Source organism: Haliotis rubra, unplaced genomic scaffold (genome assembly GCF_003918875.1).
Source record: "Haliotis rubra isolate DU_JTF1 unplaced genomic scaffold, ASM391887v1 Scf111, whole genome shotgun sequence".
Classification (NCBI taxonomy): Eukaryota; Metazoa; Mollusca; class Gastropoda; order Lepetellida; family Haliotidae; genus Haliotis; species Haliotis rubra.
Genome location: NW_025765015.1, coordinates 227317 through 239502, shown reverse-complemented (window position 1 = coordinate 239502; position 12186 = coordinate 227317). Strand labels below are relative to the sequence as shown.

At 39.1% G+C, this 12186-nt stretch overlaps 1 protein-coding gene across 1 annotated transcript; it reads left to right on the top strand.

Moving 5' to 3' along the window:
* The first annotated feature begins 3117 nt into the window (after window positions 1-3117).
* LOC124287812 (cell wall protein DAN4-like) lies at window positions 3118-10718 on the top strand. The gene is made up of 12 exons (XM_046724277.1): window positions 3118-3222; window positions 5774-5812; window positions 6561-6647; window positions 7151-7231; window positions 7360-7407; window positions 7773-7832; window positions 7954-8025; window positions 8157-8216; window positions 8388-8459; window positions 8691-8732; window positions 9158-9305; window positions 9957-10718. The coding sequence occupies exons 1-12, from the start codon at window positions 3126-3128 to the stop codon at window positions 10009-10011; spliced, it is 861 nt and encodes a 286-aa protein (XP_046580233.1). The 5' UTR covers window positions 3118-3125; the 3' UTR covers window positions 10012-10718.
* Window positions 10719-12186: the final 1468 nt, after the last annotated feature.

Here is a 12186-nt window from a genome sequence, read left to right as displayed (position 1 = left end):
CGAACCCGCGACCTTCCGCTCTCCGGGCGGACGATCTAACCACTACACCACGGAGGCGGTTGTCGAGCATGGAGATTAGTTGACGACCGTCTGACCCATTACCCGTGAGGATCCGGGTTAGAATTGATCTTCAGTAACCAATGCTTATCGTTTTCATAAAGAGACGACTAACGGGATCGGGTGGTCAGGCTCGCTGAATGGGTTGACACATGTCATCGTATCCAAATTGCGTAGGTCGATGTTCATGCTATTGATCCCTGGATTGTCTGGCCCAGACTCGATTATTTACAGACCGCTGTCACAAAGCTGGAATATTGCTGAGTGCGGCGTAAAACTGAACTCACTCACTCACTCGTCTGACCCGTAAACCACATCCCGATGAAAGCTTCGATGTTTCAGTTCGAGAGCCTGGTTTCAGTTCTGTACTTTTGTCGTTGAACTCCCTGAACAGGGTAGGTCACCAGCATTATGGGTTTATTGGGACCAGTTCCACAGCCCGCTTCTCAGATTGTAAACACTGAACGTTATAGCGTTGACTTCGCGTTGACTTAGCATTACACAAACAACGACATCAAGTATATCACAACTGTGTGATAACTTAGATCAATATGCCTGGCAGAAATAATGGTCTATATCAATCTCCTTTGAAAGTGACAAAATCAGGAACGACTTCACGACGTGACAGTATGTCCTGAGCGGCAGGTGCAGACTGTCGGTTGTGTTTTTGTGTTAAAACTTACAGACGTAAAACTCTTTTTTAGCATAGAATAGATGCCACTTTTCTTCACTTAACTAATTCTCACGATCCTAGAATGCTTTTGAAAAGTGATTCATATATAGCTTTATAAAATATGCCTCTGTTTGTCATTATAAACATTTAAATGTCTGTTTGTCTCTCCTTAGCCTTTCGTGGCCGGATATTCCTAACTTGATCTGGACGCTGTTGTACAAAACAACTTCAGCGCTAAGATAACATTGTATGTATGTATGTATGTATGTATGTATGTATGTATGTATGTATGTATGTATGTATGTATGTATGTATGTATGTATGTATGTATGTATGTATGTATGTATGTATGTGTATGTATGTATGTATGTATGTATGTATGAACGTATGTATGTATGTATGTATGTATGTATGTATGTATGTATGTATGTATGTATGTATGTATGTATGTATGTGTATGAACGTATGTATGTATGTATGTATGTATGAACGTATGTATGTGTATGTATGTATGTATGTATGTGTATGTATGTATGTATGAATGTATGTATGTATGTATGAACGTATGTATGTATGTATGTATGTATGTATGAACGTATGTATGTATGTATGTATGTATGTATGTATGTATGTATGTATGTATGTATGTATGTGTATGTATGAATGTATGTATGTATGTATGTATGTATGTATGTATGTATGTATGTATGTATGTATGTATGTATGTATGTATGTATGTATGTATGTATGAATGTATGTATGTATGATGTATGTATATGTATGTATGTATGTATGTATGTATGTATGTATGTATGTATGTATGTATGTATGTATGTATGTATGTATGTATGTATGTATGTATGTGTATGTATGTATGTATGTATGTATGTATGTATGTATGTATGTATGTATGTATGTATGTATGTATGTATGTGTGTGTGTGTGTGTATATGTATGTATGTATGTATGTATGTATGTATGTATGTATGTATGTGTATGTATGTATGTATGTATGTATGTATGTATGTATGTATGTATGTATGTATGTATGTATGTATGTATGTATGTATGTATGTATGTATGTATGTATGTATGTATGTATGTATGAACGTATGTATGTAGGTATGAACGTATGTATGTGTATGTATGGCCATTGCCAGTAGGCCACCGACTAATCCACCTACAAGAGATGACGGCGAGCCCCTTGGTTCCAGATCAGCGCCATCTTGTGGGGCTGCATCTGGGAGCAGTTAACAGGGTACATTCAGGCTTAAAGGAGCATATAGGGTTTCGACTGAGTTTCATTAACATACTAATAAACGTTATTAGTAGAGAGGGTTGTTAACTCGGGGTTCACACCAGCAGAGACAGTCCTCTTGGATGATCATCAGAAAAAAGAGTAACGTACAATGTACACTCATTCACACAAGGCACACGCACCCAGAATACCCTTGCTGAGTCCGAAGTCCGAATTAGAGATGTAGAGCATCTAAAAGGTGAGGTGGAATGGTGTGTATGTATGTATGTATGTATGTATGTATGTATGTATGTATGTATGTATGTATGTATGTATGTATGTATGTATGTATGTATGTATGTATGTATGTATGTATGTATGTATGTATGTATGTATGTATGTATGTATGTATGTATGTATGTATGTATGTATGTATGTATGTATGTATGTATGTATGTATGTATGTATGTATGTATGTATGTATGTATGTATGTATGTATGTATGTATGTATGTATGTATGTATGTATGTATGTATGTATGTATGTATCCTTCTCGGCGAGGAAAATACTTATTCATTCAGTTATTTAGAGAGTGTCTTTCAGGTATTCGAAGATGAAACATCACCCTAACATTATATGATTATCTCAGGCGATGAAAATAGATTGGGTGGTCAGTTTGATCATTTGTCAATGTATCTGGGTTCTTGCTCATATTATTTACCCCTTTATACATTTAGAAGCCAATGTGATACAGCAGGTATACTGCTGATTGTGACGTTATCGGCTAGCAGTTACTCAGTCATGGATTTATTATGCCCCGAAGTTTAACATCTGTGTCTCGTGCATTTTTTATCTAGTCCCGAAGTACCACAATGTGTTGAACTATATGTGGCAATATATGTTGCAATATGTGGAGGAAAGCCACTATTGAATCGAGAAACAGATTTCCGGCTGATCAAAGGGACGCAACTCTACAAGGCGACGTATTTGAAATGACTGAACATTCAGTGGGCGTCTGTAATGTTTGAAATTATACAGTGAAATATTTGAAGTCTTGGCTGAAGTGGATGATTCGGCTGTTTGCGTCACGTCAGCATCCGTTCCGGATGATGCTTGACATCTGATGACACGGAAACCTACTACGTCATCAGCTTATACATGTATATAAGACCTAAGATAACGGTATCAGTCGTTCTTGTGTCTGTCGTCAACATGAAGACCTCCGTGCTACTGTTGTTTTGCTCTGTTTCAATGGGTGAGTTCTTGACTGAGTATTACATACATTTTTTACAGTCGTCTTGACTGAAACGTGACCCGAACACGTGACGATCTGGGTTAGAATTATACTTTAGCAGCCTTGTTGTAGGAGGCAACTCAACTCATTGTCCGGCTCGCTGGGTTGGTTGATGCAAGTCAACATATCCTAATTACGTAGACCTATGCCCATGCTGTCAATCACTGGTTTGTACAGAATCATTATTTACAGAATGCCATCATATAGCAAGAAGTGTGGCGCTAAACAACCAACCAAACAAACTTCCTTTGCGACATTAGATTCTGCAGTGATGATTCTATTCAGTCGCACCACTATTTATCTAGATGTATAAATGTCCAATGTTTAAAAGAAAACAGAGACCTCATAAAGTGCAGTTACTAGCGGGTAAACAATCTGTAGCATAGACTGTAGGTTTTCTAACTGAAAATCTTTTATATTGGTATACCTGTACCTAGTATACCCTGAGCAGGATCAACACAGTTGTCCCGTGTTGACCTGGGCCCTGTTCCTCAAAGCGATCGTAGCGCTACGACAGTCGTAAGTCAATGTTAAAGTATGGGAGTTACGATCATTTTAGCGCTACGATCGCTTTGAGGAACGGGGCCCTGGCCGTGAGATCTGTCAGTAGAAACCCTTAGAAACATACCGCGTACCGATGGCATTACGTGTATATGTTTCAAAATGTACTTTGTAAAATTAATCTGTAGTGCGATGCTGTGTGGCTGACTGAAGTGCCCGACGGACTGAACTGTCATTCCAGGAAATAGATGACGTTAATTATTATCCCTCCCTCCCCTCCACCTCGTTATTATTGTTAAGAATATAATTATAATTATTACCATTATTTAGACAAAAGTCACCAATTGTGTTAATGTCATGGCCCTTTCCTTGAGAGAAAACATGGATTACGTAACACTTACGCTTCAATATCGCAGAAAGAAATCAAAATTTAAATAAATTCAGTAGCTTTTAAGCCCTTGTTCTATTCACCACCATATCCTAGACAATCGGTGTAACTAATTCCTAGAAACGTACTGACCAGCCAATCAAACCTCCAGAATATAACGTGTTTCTCCATAAGGCATTTGATAGGCTGTGCCATCCAAATCAAGTGTAGAAAGATTTCCTTTCCTTTTCCTGAGGTCAGAAACAGCTGACTGGCAGTATTTCGAGTTCCGGCTGTGAATACACTTTGATTCAACAGTGTTATATTCACATACTCTGGTTGACAGAAGAAAACGAAATAAAAAACAAAACAAAAAAACGTGTAATATTAATCACTGTCTTACCCTCAACTTTATAACATATGGCAAAGATGAACTGGCGTGGACGCCTAAAGTACGAATAATCGAGGCCCGTTCGCCCCAGTCTATCTGAAGCCTTTGTCAAATCGTATGTAAAATTCTGTACCGCCCTGGAAACTAGATTTGACTTAAAGTACAGACGTTGGCAAGACGCTTCCAGGCTGAAGGCCGTCTCCGAAATAATATTTATTATAGGATTATAGGATATTTATATAGCGCACATATCCATGCATCTAGTACATGCTCAAGGCTCAATAATTTTATAACACTACAATAAAACCCATATAAAATACATCGCCATCTAATGACCATTTCTTAGTTGTCTCATTAATTGCCTCAACCAAATTATAACGTATATATTGATACGATTCCGTTTGCTTAGTATAGCGCATTATGTTAAATCAACAAAGAAATGAACTGTGCTGATATTGACGACACGGACGTTTTACAGTTAGTGACATATCTTCTTACCCTTATCAAGCCATGCGTTTAGGTATCCATTAGCTAAAAGGGCGTGGTATTATAAGTACCTAGGCGTCGCCTTTGTAGTTGTTCGAGATGGTTTCGAGAAAATATAGATTGTTTTCGAATTTGAAGTTAAAGCCGCAAAGAAACATAATCCACACAGACTGAATGTAAAATCACTTAATGAGCACTGAGACACATAAGATACTACTTCCTTGTCGTATAGCAATAGTAAACATAATTAATTTTACCATAGGGTCAATCGCAGATATACCTCTACTGGTACAAAGTGATCTTCGTCTTGTATGATATCCCTGCGAGCCTCTGTGTAACCCGTAAACACCAGGGCCCTTATTCTCGAAACGTTCGTAGCCCTAAGAATTCTTAACTTTGATCGTAGCCAATGTGTTAAGAATGGGCTTAAGAAGTTCGTAGGGCTACGAACGTTTCGAGAATAGCTAGCCAGTACGACTGTATGATGATCAAGTGACTCGAATATGTGACTTGGCTATCCTTTGTTCATGATATCATCCCCAATTTTGCCTGGGTCTGAAGTAATAACATTAACGATGCTGTTAATTAAATGAAATATTCCAGACAATGTGTAAATCACAGACAATGTGTAATGCTTGATTGGTTTTACCTAATTACATATAATCTCAAACCAATAGTTTGAGAGGCTTATGTCTGGATATTGAAGGGTGTGGAAAGCAGGAAATCAATTTCTTATGTGAAGTTATTAAATGACATAATATTTTCAGATCTTACGGCCAGCTGGGTCTTGGGCGGAGGCTTTCCAGGTGAGTTATGCTACCTTTTTGACAGATGTTCCCTGCCCATGAGGTATCATGCCTTAAACGTCAACTCTTGTATCGACACTAGTCCATCTTACAGAAGCAGGACACCAATTCAGCAGTTATCCCATTTCAGTCTCATTCCCTTCTTGGGTCTCGCAGTTCAAATTTACCGCCCTCTCAGCTCTGAAACTAAGTATTTTGAATTTTGATTTAATATTTGGGATTCCTTCATAGATATTTTCAGTCTGTACATAACTACATTTGTAGGATTAATGTTGTATCTGTGTTAGCGATCAATGCCTGACCTTGTTGTTACCAAAACACGTCGCCTGAGCCCATGATTGTTTTCCTAGGTGTCAGTCAGCTAGTTACCACCTGATTCTCATCATGTACCAACAATTATGTAGGTTCTTGAGAGGAATATAGAAGTTGGTATTCAAGCATAAGACAAAATATAATGGATGTCAACTTCTTCTTTATTGTATACACAACATTTCTGGACTTTTCCTTGCCCCTGCGTCGTTCACCTGACGAAGGGGCAAGGAACAGCCCAGAAACGTTGTGTATACAATAAAGAAGAAGTTGACATCCATAATATTTTGTCTTATAAATAATTATGTACTTCAGTTGTATGCTGCATAACCATTACTGTTAGTGTTGGTGACATCAAAGGAACACCAACTTTAAACTAATTATTTTTCAAAAATGCAAATACAACGCTGACATGATAGATTTCTGTATCAACTTGTAGTGGACACGAAGGACTTGCAAGATGATGGAGACTGGCTGCTGGATGATGCTGATCTTCTGTCTGGGTCGGGCTCTGCTGATTATTCAGGTGAGTGATCACTATAGAATGAGTGAGTGAGTGACCTAGCTGTGTTTCACTTGACACCGATAGGAAATCAGTGCCTTTATAACTAGAAGATAACCACACCTGTCCTCTGTTATGGACCTACTCCCATGCACGTTCACCCCTGTGTTAACAACACCCGGGATGCATTCTTGGAAGAAATAGTATAGTTGACTATGGTTATAACGAATACAGAGAGACGATAAATTTCAGTTATTTAACCGTAGCTCGTAATATACATTGCAACTGAAGTACACAGCATATGACGGAGACCCCTAGAAGAACGGTTTGTCAGCTCGTCATAAGCGTATTAACTTATCCTGTTTCAGAATTTGTGTTACATCCTTCATACTCCTTTTGTTAAGTGTTATAACAACTGAATTAAACATGACTTCGAGTTACTGGAAACAAAAACAGTATTGTATTAGTTTCACTGTACCCGACAACATATTGTTCTATGAGTATATGTTCAGTGTTGTTGTTCGCAGGTTCCGGTTATAGGGACTATGAAGCGCCCGTAACAACAACAACAACAACAAAAACAACATCCACGTCATTAAAACCACAACGTGAGTGAAGCAATACGTGTGTTTTGTAAAATGATGTATTTCAATAGCACACTATATCAATGAATCAAGAACACTAGATTGAATAATTGTTTCTTGTTCCGAGGATGATTGTAATTTTGTCACTGCAGGTTCCAGTTCAGCGGAATCTTCACAGACATACACCACACAGACAACAGGTAGGTCCCATGATAGTTTGTTGTTTAACGCCGCACACAGCAATATTCCAGCTATACTGTGGTGTTCTGTAAATAATCGAGTCTGGACCAGACAATCCAGTGATCAACATCATGAGCATCGATCTTTGCAATTTGGTTACGATGACATGTGTCAACCAAGTCAGCGAGCCTGACAACCCGATTCCTTGAGTCCCCTCTTACGACAAGCATGGGATACTGAAGATCAATTCTAACCATGTTCTTCATGGGAAGTAAGCCTAATGAGTAACCATTGAATAATTTTACCTAAACGAAAAGAATAATGAAGTTAAAAACTGACCATATAATTATTGGTTCTTTGACTAAATGTAACTTTGTTATCACAGGTTCAAGCACAGCTGAACTTCAACAGACAACAACGGCACAAGCAAAAACAATGTCGACAGGTAGGTCACATGATACCCATGAACTTAAACTGGATATCGTTTTTGACAGAAATGTTTGATAGATTCAGTGAAGTATAACATGATAGAAATGTACACTAACCAATCATGTTTTTAACCATAGGTTCAACCACAACGGAGTCCCAACAGACAACCACTTCACGTTTAAAAGCAGTGTCGACAACAAAATTATCAGGTATGTCACATAGATTACCTGGATTTGGGCAGCCTATTTTCTGTCAACTGAGTTGTTTCATTGTCACACAAAACGAGCAAAATATAACACAAACCAGGACGGTACAATAACTGAATGTGTTTCTGCCACAGGTTCAAGCACATCTGAACTTCAACAGACGAGCACAGCACAAGCAAAAATAAAGTCAACAGGTAGGTCACATGGGAATCGCTGGATTTCATCGCCTTGTTTCCGACAATTACTTTAGTTGGACATATTTTGGAAAAAAAAGATTTAATGAAGTATAACATGAACGAAATGTAAACTAACCAAATGTAAACTTACCAATAGTAAACTAACCAAATGTGACTTTGTAACCACAGGCTCAACCACAACTGAGACCCAACAGACAACGACTTCACGTTTAACAGCAGTGTCGACAACAACATCATCAGGTAGGTCACAAATATTACTTCACTGCGTGTGGGCCGCATTGGCGTTTCGTTGACAATGATCCTGAATAATTCAAAAGAAGAAATAACAGAAATCTACTTCTTTGAATGGCATTCTAGAAGTTGAGGAGATCTAATGATCAGAAATCTAATGCTGATTCTTAAACTGTTTCTATCAGAGATTTGATGTTGGTGTTATTATCGATACATAAAACTTTAATTTTGTTACCACAGATTCAACCAAAGCAGAGAAAGTATCAACATCAAAGTCATCAGGTAGGCTGCTTCGATTGTTTTCTTAAAACACTACAACTGAAATGAAAGGTGACCCATTCAGTAATTGAACCCGTCTCTGGGAGACACAAGGGCATCATGCGACTATTAAACTGCTCAACTGTACTGAATTATAAGTGAGAATACTTGCACAATATTAAGGATCATGAGCGTTCCTTCACTTTTGTCATCAGTAAGAACCTTTGGGACAACAGTAGACTTACGAGTGGTCTCTGAAAATATATGATTGATGGACACAATCTATTGAAAAGGAACCCCAGTAAGATGGGTGACCAGAATCAGAGGAAATGACAGACTTGCGTCACTTTGGTCACTTCACACTCACTGAAAGGTCTGAGTGGAAGGGACAATAATGTGTTTCAGGGACTATGAGACGGACCAGGTGAAATGTATATTGCTCATTTCAGGCACCGAGAACGTGGTTGTGGAGCTGTCAGTTACAGACACCAATGGGACGAGATTTTATCTCATTGGTGGCCTCATAGGCTCTGGCTTGGTCATTCTACTGGTTGCTGTCGTTCTGGGTGTCGTCGTCAAACGCAGAGTGTCACGCAGGTGAGGAGCATGACCCAGAGAGAGGTTTATTTAATCTTTTCCCTTGTTTTTGTTCGGGCATGCATCTCGTGTTCTTTTGTGTGAACTGCAGTAGGAGATGTAGGGAGGTGACCCAAGGTTAGTACTGGAGGTAGTAATAGTTGTAGAAGTAGTGGTGGTGGTAGTGGTAGTAGTAGGAGTAGTAGGAGTAGCAGCATCAGTAGTAGTAGTGGAAAGACAGCAGTGGTGAGTGTAGAAGGTATAATGTATTGGCTTCAGTAGCAGCAGTAGTTGTAGTAGTAGGGGGTGGTGTTGGTGTTGCTAATAGCGGCGATAGTGCTGGCGGAACGTCAACAACGTTGAGTGCGGGGGAATAATAAGCTTCTAGCGAGTAACAGGCAGCTTGGGTTATCCGGGGTAATAATGATCAGATTGTGCGCTTTGAGCCTGTAAAAGGCGCGTTATAAATATTTTCATTATTATTACTAGTATAGTGGATGTAGTAGCAGTAGTGGTGGTGGTGGTAGAAAGAGGAAAGGGAACCAGCGGAACACCGTCACATACAACAACAATATTGTAAAGAGTACCAGTAAACTCCATTCATTGTTCTATTACATATCTGGCTTGCACTTACTTCACTCCCTTTCTTAAACTACGTTCTTTCCTTCACAGAGAGGAACCACTACTCGGTGACGACATGAGGGATGCACGCGGCTATAAATATTAACACTTTATAGAACGGAGGACCAACACACCAATCAAGGCAGCTCTACATGACAGAAGATATTTAGACAATTGTGTTCCAATAACGAAGATACAAGGTCTCAGGGCTACATGTTGACCATGAGAATATGCCCACCGTTGTTTGTACACAGGAAGAAAACGTAATTGATCATGTTCCTATTTATCAATTTGTGAAGGTTTTCTTTTCTGAACTATTTCATGTATATTGGTGATCACTTGGGCTTCAGTGCAGTCTAGACTAAAACACAAATTCTGATTATGGTGCTTCACACAAAATTAAGGGAAACGCTAGTTTCATTTAATGGCGTAATTGTAGACTGCATTAGTTTCAAGATTAACACATTAAAAGATTTTTGGACCAAAACTACGCTTTCTGCTTCATCGAATGAAGCGACACAAAGTTTTATGAGAGAATATGGGATTCGTAGCCACGATCAAGGGTTTAAATCACCACTAGGGGAGACAACTCTGCAGAGTGCTTCAGACAACAGGTTCATAATTGCTCTCTGTTAAAACTATAATAAAACACTGTTCCAACAGTTTATTGAAGGCAAAATACTTCCGTGTACCAGTTAAATCTGCATCAGGGATGTACTTTTCAAGGCAGCTAGAGGAAATGATGCTACAGTATTCGATGTGGTAGTTTATATTTCTGTACATGTGTTTAAATAAACATATATTGTAAATAGAGACTTTGGCTAGTTATATTTTCGACAACCTGCCTACTGTTGTCGCTCAGCGTTTTATCCCGGTGTATTTTAGTGAGAAAGACGTCGCATTATGATTATTCGTTTTGGGTTGGTTACGTTGGTTTTAAGGCAATATTGTCTTTTTCAAAACAATATACTCAAAATTACGGTTACTCAGAAGAAAGAACACTTAGCTTGATATCCAGCTCATAGCAGGTAGGATCATTGTTTTATGCCGTTGACATGTAACAATGGCAGCTGGGTTTGTTTGTTGTTTAACGCCGCACTCAGCAGTATTCCAGCTATATGGAGGCGGTCTGTAAATAATCAAATCTGGACCAGACAATCCAGTGATCAACAGCATGAGCCTCGATCTACGCAATTGTGAGACGATGACATGTGTCAACCAAGTCAGCAAGCCTGACCACCCGATCTCATGGGTTGCTGAAGACCATTTCTATTTTCTAACCCGGATTTTCACAGGTTATGGCACCTGGGTACCATTACACATATACATCGAAAACTTACATCCAGACATACCGTAAATACCGGCCGATAACATTCTGAAATCTAATGGGTTTTCGTATTTTAACCGTCCTCTGTTATATATGCACATGTAGCCGTCTTGCACAGTAATCGCGAGGGTTCCGGATTAACAATGTCCGGACTTACCAGACAGAAAACGGGATAAAGTCATATGACTAATACCCTCTAGCGTTTAAGAGGCAGCTTGGGTTATCCGGGGTAATAATGAGATTGTTTGGGCGCGTCCAGCATGCATTGTGCATGAAGCAATGCGCGCGATAAATGGACTGTTATTATTATTATCATTAAATAGAAACAACGTCGAGAAATATTCAACCAAAAAGCTGCATTTTTACACCAGTAGAAAAACGTACCGTATTTACTCAGTTTAGACCCCGACCAGTTCAGTTCATTTTATATTTGGCCTATCTCAGGGCAAATTCCTTGTGTATAAGGTAAAAACGTGTTAGGCTGAATGTAATCGTCCGGTTAAACGGAACATGTATACGGGGCAGGAAAGTGGAGATTCGGGATTAGTGAAGTCTGGATTAACGAGGGTCCGGTGATTATGACGAAAGAGGACAACAGTGTTTGGTATTCTGTATGGTAAGCAAATGTAAAGGAACGAAAGCATTAGATGTAACTGACTCGGCTCTTATTAGGGGCCCTGTTAAAATTGCCCAGAAATCCAGACTCTTAATACTGACCGGGCTGTATTAGTGGTGAAAGACAGTAAAGTGCTGTTGCTCAGTATGTCCAGAAAACTTAGGGACTGTTCATAATTTATGGCCGGGTGTGTGTGAATGATGATGTTTGTGTGGAGAAGCATGTACAAATGTACAATGTGAATGACCCCCTAAATTTATGTACAAAAGTAAGTGACACCACCCACCACCCACCCCGCATGTCATGTACAAAATCAATGACCCCTCACCTCTCCTTCC

Coding starts and splice junctions, on each gene's coding strand:
- LOC124287812 (XM_046724277.1), top strand. CDS start 3,126: ATGTATATAAGACCTAAGATAACGGTATCAGTCGTTCTTGTGTCTGTC. Junction 5,813..6,560: donor CTTGGGCGGAGGCTTTCCAG/GTGAGTTATGCT, acceptor ATCAACTTGTAG/TGGACACGAAGGACTTGCAA. Junction 8,026..8,156: donor GTCGACAACAAAATTATCAG/GTATGTCACATA, acceptor TTTCTGCCACAG/GTTCAAGCACATCTGAACTT.